This window comes from Nerophis ophidion, linkage group LG22, assembly GCF_033978795.1.
Source record: "Nerophis ophidion isolate RoL-2023_Sa linkage group LG22, RoL_Noph_v1.0, whole genome shotgun sequence".
Taxonomy (NCBI): Eukaryota; Metazoa; Chordata; class Actinopteri; order Syngnathiformes; family Syngnathidae; genus Nerophis; species Nerophis ophidion.
Genome location: NC_084632.1, coordinates 4,607,038 through 4,625,547, shown reverse-complemented (window position 1 = coordinate 4,625,547; position 18,510 = coordinate 4,607,038). Strand labels below are relative to the sequence as shown.

Here is an 18,510-nt window from a genome sequence, read left to right as displayed (position 1 = left end):
TAAGAATAATTCCAAGAAACATTTGAAGAGTTGGAATAAAAATATGAATAAGAATTAAAATATGCAAAAGTGCAATGAGTAGCATGTTTACCTTTTGTAATTGACTTTAGTAAAATAGAAGTTGTGTGCTTATTGGAGGATGTTTAGAAAATAGTTCTTCTCTGGTTTCTCTTTTTACATTTTGTCAGTATTTTTATACACTTTATGAATCATTTCTTACATATTCATTTATTTTAAGAGGTTATTCTTAAGTGTTTCATGTGATTTTAATATTTTGTTTACATAGTTACATTTTTTTCCAAGCTTGTGTTCACATTTCCTTTCTGCCTTGATAGCTGAGGGATTATAATAAGTGAATTATATTTATATAGCGCTTTTCTCAAGTGACTCAAAGCGCTTTACATAGTGAAACCCGATATCTAAGTTCCATTCAAACCAGTGTGGGTGGCAGTGGGAGCAGGTGGGTAAAGTGTCTTGCCCAAGGACACAACGGCAGTGACTAGGTTGGCAGAAGCGGGAGTCGAACCTGCAACCCTCAAGTTGCTGGCCCGGCCACTCTACCGACCGAACTAAACCGCCTGAGCGTTAGTAATAAAAGTTTTTTTTAAAAAGTATAATAATTTTTGAAATTTAAAGAATAATTATAAGAACAATTTGAAAAATAAAATTTTAAAAAACAATTTTAGAATTTTAAAACATTTATGAAAAAATGTGAGAATAATTTTAGGAAATATAAAATCATTTTAAGAATAATTCCAAGAAACATTTGAAGAGTTAGAATAAAAATATGAATAAGAATTAAAATATGCAAAAGTCCAATGAGTAGCATGTTTACCTTTTGTAATTGACTTTAGTAAAATAGAAGTTGTGTGCTTATTGGAGGATGTTTAGAAAATAGTTCTTCTCTGGTTTCTCGGTTTACCTTTTGTCAATATTTTCTTACACTTTATGAATAATTTCTTACATATTTCTTTATTTTAAGAGGTAATTAAGTGTTTCATGTGATTTTAATATTTTGTTTACATAGTTAAATTTTTTTCCAAGCTTGTTTTCACATTTCCTTTCTGCCTTGATAGCTGAGCGATTATAAGTGAATTATATTTATATAGCGCTTTTCTCAAGTGACTCAAAGCGCTTTTACATAGTGAAACCCAATATCTAAGTTACATTCAAACCAGTGTGGGTGGCAGTGGGAGCAGGTGGGTAAAGTGTCTTGCCCAAGGACACAACGGCAGTGACTAGGTTGGCAGAAGCGGGAATCGAACCTGCAACCCTCAAGTTGCTGGCCCGGCCACTCTACCGACCGAACTAAACCGCCTGAGCGTTAGTAATAAAAGTTTTTTTAAAAAAGTATAATAATTTTAGAAATTTAAAGAATAATTATAAGAACAATTTGAAAAATTAAATTTAAGAAACAATTTTAGAATTTTAAAACATTTTTGAAAAAATGTGAGAATTTTAGGAAATATAAAATCATTTTAAGAATAATTCCAAGAAACATTTTAAGAGTTAGAATAAAAATATGAGTAAGAATTAAAATATGCAAAAGTGCAATGAGTAGCATGTTTACCTTTTGTAATTGACTTTAGTAAAATAGTTGTGTGCTTATTGGAGGATGTTTAGAAAATAGTTCTTCTCAGGTTTCTCAGTTTACCTTTTGTCAATATTTTCTTACACTTTATGAATAATTTCTTACATATTTCTTTATTTTAAGAGGTTATTGTTAAGTGTTTCATGTGATTTTAATATTTTGTTTACATAGTTAGATTTTTTTTCCAAGCTTTTGTTCACATTTCCTTTCTGCCTTGATAGCTGAGTGATTATAAGTGAATTATATTTATATAGCGCTTTTCTCAAGTGACTCAAAGCGCTTTTACATAGTGAAACCCAATATCTAAGTTACATTCAAACCAGTGTGGGTGGCACTGGGAGCAGGTGGGTAAAGTGTCTTGCCCAAGGACACAACGGCAGTGACTAGGTTGGCAGAAGCGGGAGTCGAACCTGCAACCCTCAAGTTGCTGGCCCGGCCACTCTACCGACCGAACTAAACCGCCTGAGCGTTAGTAATAAAAGTTTTTTTAAAAAAGTATAATAATTTTTGAAATTTAAAGAATAATTATAAGAACAATTTGAAAAATAAAATTTTAAAAAACAATTTTAGAATTTTAAAACATTTATGAAAAAATGTGAGAATAATTTTAGGAAATATAAAATCATTTTAAGAATAATTCCAAGAAACATTTGAAGAGTTGGAATAAAAATATGAATAAGAATTAAAATATGCAAAAGTGCAATGAGTAGCATGTTTACCTTTTGTAATTGACTTTAGTAAAATAGTTGTGTGCTTATTGGAGGATGTTTAGAAAATAGTTCTTCTCAGGTTTCTCGGTTTACCTTTTGTCAATATTTTCTTACACTTTATGAATAATTTCTTACATATTTCTTTATTTTAAGAGGTAATTAAGTGTTTCATGTGATTTTAATATTTTGTTTACATAGTTAAATTTTTTTCCAAGCTTGTTTTCACATTTCCTTTCTGCCTTGATAGCTGAGGGATTATAATAAGAGGAAATTACATTTTTGTTTACTAAAATTACCTAAAAAAGAGTTAAAATAAAATAAAAATGTTTACATTTTTTATATTTTTTTCCTGCTCCTTATTATTATAGGTCATAAAAATATAAACTATGGAAATCGACTGATACAAAACACATTTATGATGATGCAGTTTTCAGTCCTAGTTTCACATTGTCTATGAACCAAAATAAACAAATCAAAGCACCTTTTTTTGAACGATTCCATATCTTAGGTCGTGTGTTTCGGAGAATGTGAAACCCTGATTGGTCCACTCCGCACTGAAGCATTTGATGGGCGAGCCAAGTAGAACTGCTTTCAGTTCCTGGGAAAAAAGTGCCAAATAAAAAGTAAAATATTTGGTTAAGGAATGATGTCCAGCATGCGAGCAGGAAGTAGAGCGACAACAACCGAGGCCGTGTGTTGGTCCATGGGCCGGCTGGTGTGGCGTCCGCTCTCAGTCGCAAAGTTTCTGATGGACACGTTGGACAACTCCAGCAGTTCGTCCTCAATGTCGTCTGCAAAACGACAGAAAGGAATGAAGTGGTGAGCTCCGATGAACAAATGTTGGGGGAAAAGACGTCACTTCTTACCCAGCACCATCTCTGACAAATCTATGTTTGGCGGCGTCGTCTTGGGCCTCACGCTGAGAAAAAAAAAGCCATCTGGTGTCAATGAACTAATTACATGAAGATAGACTGTTGTTACAACTCTTTACAACAGGTGGCGACATGACACACCTCATGCACACTTGGTCAGCCAGAGAATAAGAAGACGTAGCGGGATTACTCGGGAGCATACTTGCCAACCTTCCCGATTTTCCTGGGAGACTCCCGAATTTCAATGCCCCTCCCGACAATCTCCCGGGGCAACCTTATCCCGATTTCCACCCGGATAACAATATTGGGGGCGTGTCTTAAAGGCTGTAGCGTCCTCTCTAACCTGAAAAGGAGACTATTATATATGTCTCCGTTATCCATAGGTTTATCTATTGATAACGGTATAGCTCGGTTGGTAGAGCGGCCGTGTCAGCAACTTGAGGGTTGCAGGTTCAATCCCCGCTTCCGCCATCCTAGTCACTGCCGTTGTGTCCTCGGGCAAGACACTTTACCCACCTGCTCCCAGTGCCACCCACACTGGTTTAAATGTAAAAAAAATTAGATATGGGGTTTCACTATGTAAAGCGCTTTGAGTCACTAGAGAAAAAGTGCTATATAAATATACTTCACTTCACATCTATAACCCATAAAGTAGGCAGGCGCGGAGCTATTTCTTAGCGTGTGTTTATCCTAGCCGGCACGTTAATATATTGACACACAACATCCGGATTCCCATCATGCAATGCTTCAAAACAACGGCAAGTAGTAATGTCCAAAAACATAAGAGACGAAGCAGAAGAACGAAGATCAGACATGGCGACGACGAGTAAGAGGAAGAAGTACGCTTGCAAGTTCGAAAAAAATGATTGGAAAAAATCATTTCAGTTCATCCAGGACAGCTCAAAGGGGGACTGTTACCTTAGAGCGTGGTGGGAGATTGTAAGTGAGTGTGCAGCCCCAAACGTCTCTCCTCATTGAGCCAAATTGAACTCTGTCTCTGCATGATTCCTTGCTTCTTATCTGTTCAATAAATGTCATCAGTGTTTAAACTTGACAGATTGGCACCGGTGTAAATTAAATGATAAATGATAAATGGGTTGTACTTGTATAGCGCTTTTCTACCTTCAAGGTACTCAAAGCGCTTTGACACTACTTCCACATTTACCCATTCACACACACATTCACACACTGATGGAGGGAGCTGCCATGCAAGGCGCCAACTAGCACCCATCAGGAGCAAGGGTGAAGTGTCTTGCTCAGGATACAACGGACGTGACGAGGTTGGTACTAGGTGGGATTTGAACCAGGGCCCCTCGGGTTGCGCACGGCCACTCTCCCACTGCGCCACGCCGTCCCTATTCCCAGGTTCGGTTCGAATGTGAACAGTACCCACCCCGAAGGATCACACACACACACACACACACACACCTCTTCCCTATTAAGGGCACTCACAAGCGGGTGCGTCTTGCTTGTGAGTGACAGAAGAAAAACCCAAAAAGCAGCAACAGGAAAGTTTATTTGTATTTTCCACAAATACGTTTTGCTTCCCACAGCATTCTTCAAAATGACACGCATAGGCGCCATAGCTAATTATGCAAATGACATCATCACAACTCACTACTTCTTATTTGAACAATGCAGCTACTGCCATCTTGTGGACTCAATTAAAAACTGCATGAGGAGGCAGAGGGCCGTTCAGCCAGTGTTTTCTGAAGTGGTCACTGGCCCCTCCCAGGTCACGTGCTGAAGTGCATGTTGATGAATTATTGACGGGGCCCTTCATATGAAGCTTCAGCGCACATATTCCCAGCCCCTTCCTGCTCTTTCACTGACAAAAACACAATGGAAAGTGTGTGGTACTGAATTCCGTCCCAGGAAGGATTGCTTGTGTTTTAATTTATGTCAAGTCTGTCATTTTACACTCATTACTGAACATGACTTGGTGTTAATACAAACATAAAGCAAATTAAACTGAAGTTGTAAAAAAAAAAAAAAAAGAGTATAAAATAATTTCATATAAATTCAAGTGTAATTTTTTTTATTGGGGGGGGGTTTCAAATAAAATTATGTTTAGGGCCCTGATTTAGCCAGTTTTGTAGACGTCCACTACAGAAGACACAGCCATTAATTGAATAGGGCAGAGGTGGCTAAACTTTTTTTTTTTTTTTTTTTTTTTTTTGCGACCCACAGCAATTTTTTAAATAGCCTCTGGTACATTTTAAAAATACTGTTACAAAAAAATATTTCAAAAAATTACACAAAGCTGCCATGAAGGAAGTTTTAGCGGTCATTGCTGGACAATATTAATGAATCAAAATGTAATGAATTACTGACATATTTATGGCTGCAATTACTTCACAGAAAATATTCTACTTTAAAATCATTCTAGGGGATGATTTTGCATATTTAGTGTTTGCCATTAAAAAAAACAAAGTTTTCAATATTGCACCTGGCTCGCTGACAACAAGCTATCCATACACTTAGGTAAAATGGAATCCATCCTATTTGGGTCCCATATCAAACTTAAGAAGGTCAGTGACTTCACTATAAAAGTGGGTGACATTGTTATCACCAGGAAGGATGAGATCACCTACCTAGGTTCCATTCTAGAGGCCAATCTTTCCTGTGATAAAATGGCAACCAAGGTGATCAAAAAGGTCAACCAAAGAACGAGATTCCTCTACAGAATCTCCTCTCTGGTCAACAAAAACACCTTGAGGATTCTAGCGGGAACTCTCATTCAACCCTTCTTCGATTACGCTTGCACCTCCTGGTACCCCAGCACCTCCAAAACCCTCAAATCTAGACTCCAAACATCCCAGAATAAGCTAATCCGGTTACTTTTAGACCTCCACCCCAGATCACACCTCAATCCAACCCACTTCTCCAAAGTGGGCTGGCTCAGGGTGGAGGACAGAGTAAAACAACTTGCACTGAGCCTAGTCTATAAAATCCGCTACACCTCCTTGATCCCGAAGTACATGTCAAACTACTTCCTTAACGTAAATGACCGCCATAACCACAACACCAGGGGGAGCTCCACAAACCACGTTAAACCCAGATTTCGATCTAACAAAGGTCTTAACTAATTCTCTTTCTATGCCACATCAATGTGGAATGCACTCCCAACAGGTATAAAAGTAAGTGCATCTCTATATTCCTTCAAAAGCGCTCTAAAACAACACCTCCTGGCAACTTCAACACTTTACTAATACCCTCCTCCATTCACATCCCATCTCCCCGGATTATAAACAACTCAAATGTACTTCTAATGTATATACTTGTTCTTATGCTATGTGAACTCACTATGTTCTCTGCTGGCTGTACATATCCTACTAAATAAGACCTACACTGTTTCAATGTCCACATTTCTCTGTTGATGCAATTGTTGATGACTGAAGTTCTGATATCAACCAAAGCTCCTCATCCCACCCCCCGGATTGTAAATAATGTAAATAATTCAATGTACATACTATGATGATTAACTTGTGTGATGACTGTATTATGTTGATAGTATATATTTGTACCATGAATTGATTAACGTGGACCCCGACTTAAACAAGTTGAAAAACTTATTGGGGTGTTACCATTTAGTGGTCAATTGTACGGAATATCTACTGTACTGTGCAATCTACTAATAAAAGTATCAATCAATCAATCAATGGCAAAAAGGGCAAAACAAAGAGAGTAAAAACTTATAATTGACGGATAGATATGAAGTTGATCTGGAATTGAGTTTAAGTAGATTTTTTTACTGTCATTTCTCAAAAAATAATGATGAATCAAAAGTGATATTATATTCAAGGCTCCAATTACTTCACAGCAAATATTCCACTTTGAAATATTTTTAGGGGGAAAATGTTGAGTATTTTGTGTTTTTGTGATGAAAATGTTTTATTGTATTTAACAAAAAAGGGCATGAAACCAACAATAATGGGAATAAAACAAACAAAAAGGGGCATAAAACAAACAATAAGTAAAAACGTTGTTGATCTGGAATTGAATTTAAGTACAATTTTTTTACTGTCATTGCTCAAAAAATAATGATGAATCAAGTGATGTTATGAATGATTGACATATTCAAGGCTCCAATTACTTCACATCAAATAGTCTACTTTGAAATATTTTTTAGGGGGAAAATGTTAAGTATTTTGTGGTTTTGCCATGAAAAATGTGATTGTATTTAACAAAATAGGGCATTTTACAAAATCAACTCAACGTAAACAAACAATTGAATATAAGTTGAAAAAGATTTACAAATCATTGTATTTGTTATGATACGCCGCACGGATCATACGCTATTTTGGTTTTTGAGTCCTTTTGTGTTTTTTTCGATCGTTTTGGACTCTTCCTGTTCCGAGTTTTGCTCTTCCTGCTTTATCTCGTTACCATGGTTTCTTATTTGTTCCAGCTGCTACTGTCGGTTGACGCCCACCGGTGTTTTTGATTACTGCCCAGTATTTAAGCCTGCCTTCTACCTCAGTTCCTTCTTCATCCTTTGTTTGCGGTAAGCAACTTTCACGAGGTGTCTTCCTATGTCTTGTTCCGTGCTAAGTTTTAGCTTAGCTTCCCATGCGCTCGGCACGCGTTCTTTTTTGCCTGTTTTTGTACTAGTGTTATTTTATTTTTGTATATCAAATCAAGCTCTTACCTGCTATTCCTGTCCGATCCGGTCCATTTGCATCTTGGGATGGACAACACGCGCATCACTATGCGTGCCCCGCGTGACAGTATTCTCTTTTTATTTACCATTTACTAGGGGTGAGCAAATTAATGCGTTAATTATGAGTTAACTCATCAATCTAACGCCGAAAATTATTTTATCACACATTTGCGTATGTTGTTTACATGCTTTTATTTTGTTAACGCCTTTTCTTAACAAGATGACGTCGCCCGCGGAGTCGAGGGGCTCTTGGTAAAGATGGAACATTTGGCAAAAATACCGGACAATTTTGCAAATGTCATGGCTGGCTTACAGCGTGGTCACTCCGGGATCACTTACGACCGCCAGACAATTCTGAATGTGGATAGATCGGGCCGTTTTGGACTGAATGAGGCGTGCTTGCTAGACCGGCTAGCTAGCATGGGAATACTTTGCCGGCTACATCCAGCGGCCTGTGAAGCAGCGGAGTATATGTGTTGTCTGTCTATTTATGAATAATGCAGACCAGGAGTGTTGGCTGACTTCTTAACGTTTGCTTTCAGAGCGTGCATATCACAACATACAAGATGCCGTCATGGCGACACAACCTATACATGCTCCTCACTCCTGTTGCATGCTGGGTAGGGTAGTTCTTTTTTTCCCTGGCTCATAACATCACAATATAGTACCATGTATATGATGCCTTCAGTTTATCAAAGCACCAAGCAAACAATCGGAAAATTCCCATCATATCAATTCCTAGATATGGTCATAATTATTTTAAGTGCACTACGCAGAATAAACACAACATTATTAATATTGCTACTACGGATAATTTGATCAAAAATTCCCTAAAACAGCCCACTACCTATAATATAGGTTTTTTAAACATAAGATCCCTGATAAAAAAAATGTTTTTGCTGTTACCTCAGAAATTGCCTGTTCAGATGTTATGATTGTGGCTCAGAGATTTGTATGTAGATTATATTTATTTTCCATAACAAACAGGATAACTTAAATACCCTGGCAGTGGCAATAAGCTTAAATGTTTGTATTTACATGTTTTGAGTTGATTTTCATCAAATATGCTATTTAACTGCTACTGTTTAACAAGGACTGATTTAAATTGTGTTTGCACAACAAATGTTTTGGCGCTTTTGTTCATGTGGGAGAATATTCCAATAAAGGTGCACTACACACTACTTTTGAATTCATTATTGGGCTTTGCGTATACAATGCAGTTAATCGGGATTAATCGGAGAAATAGTGCGATTAACTTCGATTAAATATTTTAATCGTTGCCCAGCCCTACCATTTACACAAGGTGACAACTTCACTGGTTGTACATCATAAGAGAGACTTACATGTTTCTGTCATGTCCGCCTTGGCCCACGTTTTCCGAGCCCTGCGGTCTTTCCGCTGGGTCGCTTGTGGACTTTTCGCGGCCTTTTTGCTGTAAAGTGACGAGTGACAATCCATCTCCAGACTGTCTTCCACTCAGCCTCGGTTTGTTGGGTTCCTAGAAATGACATCAGATGGAACATCTAGCTGTCACTGCGAATACAGGGAACATGAATTGATTAACGTGGAACCCGACTTAAACAAGTTGGAAAACTTATTGGGGTGTTACCATTTAGTGGCCAATTGTACTGTACTGTGCAATCTACTAATAAAAGTCTCAATCAATCAAAAAAGGTGGATTACCTGAAGGGTACTTGATATCGGTCCTGCCATCACGCCGCGTCGCATTCGTCTGCTTTTGGGGATCATTTCAGGAGGCTTTTTTTCACTTTCTGGTTGGCTTTGATGGACCGCTGTGTCGTGGTGGTTCAGGCGGGGGGACACCTCCTTGACATGTGAGCTAGGATGGATCCCACTTAGTTGTCCAGCAACTAGATAGAACATCCACAAGCTTCTTGAATACCTTAATTTGGTGTGATCATGTTCCATGCTGGCGACTATTAAAGCAGATTCTGATTCCTTCTCCTTGGAGGCCATCTTGTCATCATCGGTGCCTTCAATGTGGTGCTTTATGACCATCTCTAGTAAAGTCCTCAGGGGCGAACTCTGGACCTGCAGTCACCCCCCCCCAAGAAAACAGCAAAAAAGTACTCCCAACTTCAAACTTCGTTACGCATTAAAAGCTTTAAAGAAGGAATAATTAGTATTGCCTCGGTTTTTGTAACAGGGGTCAAAATTAAAATGTGACAAAACAGTTTTTCAGTGGAAGTGTCCCAATATCATTATTTTCCACTTACAATACAATATCAACTGATACTGGAAACTTGAGTATTGGCCGATACCGATATTGATCTGATACGATATCAGCAAGGATCATACATTGTTGTTATTTGGTTGTGTGGAACATTCTAAAAGGTTTGATCGGGTGAAATGAGTCAGAGAACTCGAAATGAACTTATGCTGTGGTCAAAATAATTCATGAAGTTGAATGACGTGGACACGTTTGTTACTGGATTCTTCCCCATACTGCCTTGGAGACTTTGTAAGTTAATGGTAAAGTAAAGTTAATGGTAAAGCATTTGACCCATCACCCTTGATCACTCCCTGGGAAGTGAGGGGAGCAGTGGGCAGCAGCAGTGGCCACGCCCAGGAATCGTTTTTGGTGATTTAACCCCAATAATGTGTAAATAATATGCAATTACAATGATTTGATACTTGTTTATATTGACAAATGTGCTGTTTTATTGTTCAATGATTATTACTTATGTCTAGCTTCTGTGCCATTATGTGCTTAGCTTTTGTGTAGCGCCTAGCTCAGGGGTCGGGAACCTTTTTGACTGAGAGAGCCATTAAAGCCAAATATTTTAAAATGTATTTCCGTGAGAGCCATATAATATTTTTAACACTGAATACAACTGTCAGGTTCAAACACTGATGACATATATTAAACATACAAGAAGCAAGGAATTAAACAGAGACAGGATTCAATTTAGCTCAATGAGGAGAAACAAGAGAATTCTACACCTCTTTCCTTTGGACTTTCCCTGATTACAACAAACAAATGTGTGCATCTCTTATTCTTTTTAAGAACATTGTTATTCTATTCTGAAGCTAACCAATAATACATAAAATGCTTTTGACTATTAATGCAACTTCTTGAACAGGTGCGATAGAAACGGATGAATGGATTCAAATGCATGAGAACATTTTACATTTTGAACATTATTTTTAACACTGTGATTACCACTTATCGTGTGAAGTGAAGTGAATTATGTTTATATAGCGCTTTTCTCTAGTGACTCAAAGCGCTTTACATTGTGAAACCCAATATCTAAGTTACATATTTAAAACAGTGTGGATGGCAGAAGCAGGGATCGAACCTGCAACCCTCAAGTTGATGGCACGGCCGCTCTAGCAACCGAGCTAAACCGCCCCGTGTTAAGTAACGTCAGCAAGATTTATCTGAGAGCCAGATGCAGTCATCAAAAGAGCCACATCCAGCTCGGGAGTCATAGGTTCCCTACCCCTGTTCTAGCTGCTAGTAGCCTTTAGCCTAGCATGTTTACTTTTTTGTAAATTACTTCAGTAAGATAAAATAAATTGTGTGCTTATTGAAGGGCATTTAGATGTTTACTGGCTGTCCTGCTTCACACACACAAACATGCTGCAGGACCGCTTGTATCGCACATAATATCACACACAAGTAAACACGCTGCAGGACTGCTTATATCCCACGTTGTATCACACACAAGTAAACACGCTGCAGGACTGCTTGTATCGCACGTGGTATCACACACAAGAAACACTCTGCAGGACCACTTGTATCGCACATAATATCACACACAAGTAAACACGCTGCAGGACTGCTTGTATCGCACATATCATCACACAAAAGTAAACACGCTGCAGGACTGCTTGTATCGCATGTGGAATCACACACAAGTAAACACCCTGCAGGACTGCTTATATCGCACATGATATCACACACAAGTAAACACGCTGCAGGACTGCTTGTATCGCACGTGGTATCACACACAAGTAAACACTCTGCAGGACCACTTGTATCGCACATAATATCACACACAAGTAAACACGCTGCAGGACTGCTTGTATCGCACATAACACACAAAAGTAAACACTCTGCAGGACTACTTGTATCGCACTTAATACCACACACAAGTAAACACGCTGCAGGACCGCTTGTATCGCACATAATATCACACAAGTAAACACGCTGCAGGACTGCTAGTATCACACATGATATCACACAAACACGCTGCAGGACTGCTAGTATCGCACATAATATCACACACAAGTAAACACGCTGCATGACTGCTTGTATCGCACATGATATCACACACAAGTAAACATGCTGCAGGAATGCTTGTATCACACATGATATCACACAAGTAAACACGCTGCAGGACTGCTAGTATCGCACATGATATCACACACAAGTAAACACGCTGCATGACTGCTTGTATCGCACATGATATCACACACAAGTAAACACTCTGCAGGCCTACTTGTATCACACTTAATACCACACATAAGTAAACACACTGCAGGACTGCTTGTATCGCACATGATATCACACACAAGTAAACACGCTGCATGACTGCTTGTATCGCACATGATATCACACACAAGTAAACATGCTGCAGGAATGCTTGTATCACACAAGTAAACACGCTGCAGGACTGCTAGTATCGCACATGATATCACACACAAGTAAACACGCTGCATGACTGCTTGTATCGCACATGATATCACACACAAGTAAACACTCTGCAGGCCTACTTGTATCACACTTAATACCACACATAAGTAAACACACTGCAGGACTGCTTGTATCGCACATGATATCACACACAAGTAAACACGCTGCATGACTGCTTGTATCGCACATGATATCACACACAAGTAAACACTCTGCAGGCCTACTTGTATCACACTTAATACCACACATAAGTAAACACACTGCAGGACTGCTTTTATCATACATGATATAACACCCAAGTAAACACTCTGAAGGACTGCTTGACTAAGTGCTTGTATCGCACATGATATCACACACAAGTAAACACTCTGAAGGACTGCTTGACTAAGTGCTTGTATTGCACATGATATCATACACAAGTAAACACACTGCAGGCCTGCTTGTATCGCACATGATATCACACAATTGAACACCCTGCAGGACTGCTTGAATACCACATGAAATCACACACAAGTAAACACTCTGCAGGACATCTTGAATCGCACATAGTATCAAACAAGTAAACACGCTGCAGGACTGGTTGTATAGCACATGATATCACACACAAGTAAACATGCTGCAGGCCTGCTTGTATCGCACATGGTATCACACACAAGTAAACACACTGCAGGACTCCTTGTATCACACATGATATCACACACAAGTAAACACTCTGCAGGACTACTTGTATCGCACTTAATACCACACATGAGTAAACACGCTGCATATCATACATGATATAACACAAGTAAACACTCTGCAGGACTGCTTGTATCGCACATGGTATCACACAAAAGTAAACACGCTGCAGGACTGCTTGTATCGCACGTGGTATCACACACAAGTAAACACTCTGCAGGACCGCTTGTATCGCACATATCACACACAAGTAAACACGCTGCAGGAATGCTTGTATCACACATGATATCACACACAAGTAAACACGCTGCAGGACTGCTTGTATCGCACATGATATCACACATAAGTAAACACGCTGCAGGACTGCTTGTATCGCACATGATATCATACTCTGCAGGCAGTACGATATTATCTGACATCCCTAGTCGGAATAAAGCGTTTCCTAATTTGTAAGGAAAAAACGGATTTGTTTCTTTAAAAAAAACTTCAATTCTATGTTTAGCCACAAGTTTTTCTCTGTGAGATTGAAAATAACAATCCCCAAGTACTTGTATGTCATGACCTTTCCATATTCAACCTTATGAATATTCAATGGCAGTTGTTTGCCATTAGAAAATAACATCACCTCAGATTCCTCTGCATTTAACACGAGTCTCAGTCGAAAGCTGAACAATTTGCCAATTTAGTTTGATTTTTTGGAGTGTTTTGCCTACATGGAGGATAATATAAATGGACACCATTCAACATGTATTTATACGTGCTTACCTTATTCCTCCTGTACAAGTCTTCTATGTGCAGGATCTGCCTCAACTGTGATCTGTTGTTGATACTGGACTGTGTGCGTGGATGCTCTTCATCCATGCAGGCGATGGTCCTCTTCAGTCCCTGCAAATTCCTTTTTATTTAGGTCAAAAAAAAGCCTCGGATGTTGACAACTTTTTTTTTGTAATTGAACAACAAAAAAATTATTACCTCAACAGTCAAGGCACTTTCAACAAGGGAAGAAAACAAAATGAAATACAGAGAGTATCAAATGTTAATTAATAATAATAATAACAAAATAAAAAAGACGCTGAGATCATTATCCATGCGTTTGTTACGTCTCGCCTCGATTACTGTAACGTATTATTTTCGGGTCTCCCCATGTCTAGCATTAAAAGATTACAGTTGGTACAAAATGCGGCTGCTAGACTTTTGACAAGAACAAGAAAGTTTGATCACATTACGCCTATACTGTATATACCTTTATATACATACATATATACCTATACTGTATATACCTTTATATACATACATATATACCTATACATATATACCTATACTGTATATACCTTTATATACATACATATATACCTATACTGTATATACCTATATATATACCTATACTGTATATACCTTTATATACATATATACATACATATATACCTATACTGTATATACCTTTATATACATATATACATACCTGCACTGGCTTCCTGTGCACTTAAGATGTGACTTTAAGGTTTTACTACTTACGTATAAAATACTACACGGTCTAGCTCCATCCTATCTTGCCGATTGTATTGTACCATATGTCCCGGCAAGAAATCTGCGTTCAAAGGACTCCGGCTTATTAGTGATTCCCAAAGCCCAAAAAAAGTCTGCGGGCTATAGAGCGTTATGTGGGCCTACCGAAGATGTCGTAGTGGTTTGTGCAGCCCTTTGAGACACTAGTGATTTAGGGCTATATAAGTAAACATTGATTGATTGATTGATATGTCACACCTATGGACCATGTTTTGTTTTGTCATGTTATGTTTTGATTTTGGACATTCAGTCACGTTTTGCACTTCCTGGTTTTGTTTGTTTCCATGCCAACTCATTACTTTTCACCTGTCATGTCACGTCCCTGTTCTCAGCCTCACCTGTTCTCACTAATCATCACAGCTACTTAAGTCACTCTTTTTCTTGTCTGCTTTCTGGCATCTTCACACTCGAACGCACCCTACCCATGCTGTTCAAACCTTCACGTCCTCGTCCACAGTGCCATGCCGTGTAAGTTTGTGTATTTATGCCACAGTGCTAGTTTTGATTTGTTTGTATATAGTCATGCCATTGTGCTGTTTCGCTTTAAGTTTAGTATAGATTATTATCCGCCACAGAGCGCGTCCTTGGTTTGCCTTTTTGTAGTTTGTTTGTTCATTTAATAAATCATGTACCTGAATTCACGCCTGGCTCGTACTGGTTTAGCTCGGTTGGTAGAGTGGCCGTGCCAGCAACTTGAGGGTTGCAGGTTCGATTCCCGCTTCTGCCATCCTAGTCTCTGCCGTTGTGTCCTTGGGCAAGACACTTTACCCACCTGCTCCCAGTGCCACCCTCACTGGTTTGAATGTAAATTAGGTATTGGGTTTCACTATGTAAAGCGCTTTGAGTCAGAGAAAAAGCGCTATATAAATATAATTCACTTCACTTCACTGTAATCCCGCTGTGTCGAAGGAGCACACACAAACCATGTCCCAAAAAAAAAATTATATATATATATATATATAATTTTTTTTTTTTTAAGATGAAGGGCTACCTAAATCACTTCAAATGTTTTTAACAAAGATATCAATTTAAGGGCTTTTGTAGTCTCAATCATTCTCCAAGACGATATATGGATATAAACGATATATCGCAGGTTTGTCTCTGTGCGATATAGAAAATGACTATATCCTAATATTCGATTATATGTTCTCACACAGTTGCTTTTAGCTGCGGGCTTTACATTATTGGCGTTTCTCACTCCTTCTCGTCTCTTTTTCACAGAGACGTAAAAAATGCCCACCTTATCACATACGTCACATACTGTCGAGCGTCTAACACAGGGGTGCCCACACTTTTTCTGCAGGCGAGCTACTTTTCAATTGACCAACTCGAGGGCATCTACCTCATTTATATATATCATTTATATTTATTTATTTATGAAAGAGACATTTTTGTAAACAAGTTAAATGTGTTTAATTATAATACAAGCATGTGTAACACATATAGATGTCTTTCTTTCACAAAGACAAGAATATAAGTTGGTGTATTACCTGATTCTGATGACTTGCATTGATTGGAATCAGACAGTAATGATGATAACGCCCACATTTTCAAATGGAGGAGAAAAAAAGATGTCCTTTCTGTACAATACCACATGAAAGTGGTTGGTTTTTGGCATCTAATTCATCCAGCTTCCATACACTTTACAAGAAAAACATTGGCGGCAAATTCCGTAGCTTGCTTGATTGACATTCACGGCACCCGAGGGTCTTGTGAGATGACGCTGGCCGCTGCCAGTTCATTATTATGAAAAAATGACAGAGAGGAAGGCGAGAAACACTTTTTATTTCAACAGACTTTCGCGCCGTCCCTTCCGTCAAAACTCTAAAGGCCGACTGCACATTTCCTATCTTCACAATAAAAGCCCTGCTTCATGCTGCCTGCGCTAACAAAATAAGAGTCTCAGAAAGCTGGCGTGCACAAGTGATGTGCACGCCAGCTTTCTGAGGGATCGCTTGTGCACGCCAGTTTTCCGAGACTCTGTATTTAGTTAGCGCAGGCAGCATGAAGCAGGGCTTTTATTGTGAAGATAGGAAATGTGCAGTCGGCCTTTAGAGTTTTGACGGAAGGTACGGCGCGAGAGTCTGTTGAAATAAAGTGTTTCTCGCCTTCCTCTCGGTCATACTTTAATAATAATGATCTTGCAGCAGCCAGCGTCATCTCACAAGACCCTCCGGTACCGTGAATTTCATTTAAGTGACGTCTTGGTGAAGATTTGATGATCACTAATTTTTAGGTCTATTTTTTTAAAAGCCTGGCTGGAGATCGACTGACACACCCCCCGCGGTCGACTGGTAGCTCGCGATCGACGTAATGGGCACCCCTGGTCTAGCGTCATACGCTCTCGCCGAGCAGAGAGGTAGCAGCATGGCTAACATTAGCCGAGGCAGGTCGTGCAAGCGGAGCTTGTGACAATACAAAAGAGCGAAGGTGCGAAACTGATCACAAATGGAGGAAGAACAATAAATGCCCAAAATAAAGAGCAGGGGATCCATCATCTGGCGGTGGTTTGGCATCAAGTGGGAAGATATTCAACAGCAATATGCAAAGTATGCAGCAGAAATGTTACTACAAAAAGGTAGCAACAACTATTAAATTGTTCTTTCATTTAAAAAGTCACCCGTGAGAGAATGAAGAGTATTTAATGAATACAGTTTTTGTCAATTGACTTAGTTGTGATTTCCCTCTCTGCATGATAGTTTAAAAGTAGCATATATTAATGCAGTATGAAGAAGAATCATCATACTGCTGTGATTGAATGCAGCAAGTGTTCATTCAAGGCCGAGGCAAAATATCATAATATATATCGTATATCGCAATATGGCATACAAATATCGGGATATGAATAAAAGCCAATATCGCCCAGCCCTATGTCTAATATCTGAATCGCTCCCACTGCCGTCGTCTTTTTTTTTCTTTCTAGTCCTTCACTCTCACTATCTTCATCAACAAATCTTTCATCCTCGCTCAAATTAATGAAGAAATCGTCGCTTTCTCGATCCGAATCACCCTAGCAGCTGGTGGCCATGATAGTAAACAATGTTCAGATGTGAGGAGCTCCACAACCCGTGACGTCACGCGCACATCGTCTGCTACTTCCGGTACAGGCAAGGCTTTTGGAACTTTATCGTCTATGTTCTCTACTAAATCATTTCAGCAAAAACATGGCAATATCGCGAAATGATCAAGTATGATACATATAATCTCATTTCAGTAGGCCTTTAAAGGAACAGGTTACTCATCATTTACTCAGTACTTGAGTAGTTTTTTCACAACAAACTTTTTACTTTTACTCAAGTAAATATTTGGGTGACTACTCCTTACTTTTACTTGAGTAATACATCTCTAAAGTAACTGTACTCTTACTTTCTTGCAACTCTACCCACCTCTGTTAATAGCATTGTAGCCTGCTACAGGTGGTTAGCACCGTTGCTAGGTAACGTACCTTTCTGCTCAGATATTCCCGCACAATGGACGCGGACACCTCCTCCACGGAAACGACCATTGTTGCTGTGGAAGATGAGTCCGTTGTCGTGACGATGTAACAGCCACGACCCGGGGACGACCGCCCGCTGTCAGGAGTGGGCTGGCTGTGCTACACTCGCTAGCTGCTGTGATGTTATGAGCCAGGGAATGTAAGAACTACACTACCCGGCATGCAACAGTAGTGACGAGCATGCGCGGTAGCCCCGTGAAGGTAGTTTTGACAACGCTGTGTGAGTAAACGTTGAGAATTCAGCCAACACGCCTCGTCTGCATTATTTACAAAT

The 18,510-nt window shown here is 39.1% G+C and overlaps 1 protein-coding gene and 1 long non-coding RNA gene across 3 annotated transcripts in view; one reads left to right on the top strand and one right to left on the bottom strand.

Moving 5' to 3' along the window:
• The window catches only part of mindy4 (MINDY lysine 48 deubiquitinase 4), a 36,242-nt gene extending 17,855 nt beyond the window's left edge, over positions 1-18,387 (bottom strand). The window contains exons 1-8 of one of the 2 annotated variants that reach the window (XM_061883078.1): positions 18,186-18,387; positions 13,940-14,059; positions 9,740-9,888; positions 9,520-9,676; positions 9,180-9,334; positions 3,168-3,220; positions 2,986-3,092; positions 2,783-2,899 (exon numbers count right to left, since the gene is read on the bottom strand). In XM_061883078.1, the coding sequence (XP_061739062.1) occupies positions 2,783-2,899; positions 2,986-3,092; positions 3,168-3,220; positions 9,180-9,334; positions 9,520-9,676; positions 9,740-9,888; positions 13,940-14,059; positions 18,186-18,245 (918 nt within the window). In that variant the 5' untranslated portion in view covers positions 18,246-18,387. Of the gene's footprint in view, positions 1-2,782; positions 2,900-2,985; positions 3,093-3,167; positions 3,221-9,179; positions 9,335-9,519; positions 9,677-9,739; positions 9,889-13,939; positions 14,070-18,185 lie in introns of both variants that reach the window. The other variant, XM_061883079.1, reaches the window with a different exon arrangement.
• The window catches only part of LOC133540463 (uncharacterized), a 31,221-nt gene that overhangs the window by 9,048 nt on the left and 3,663 nt on the right, over positions 1-18,510 (top strand). The window lies entirely within an intron of this gene.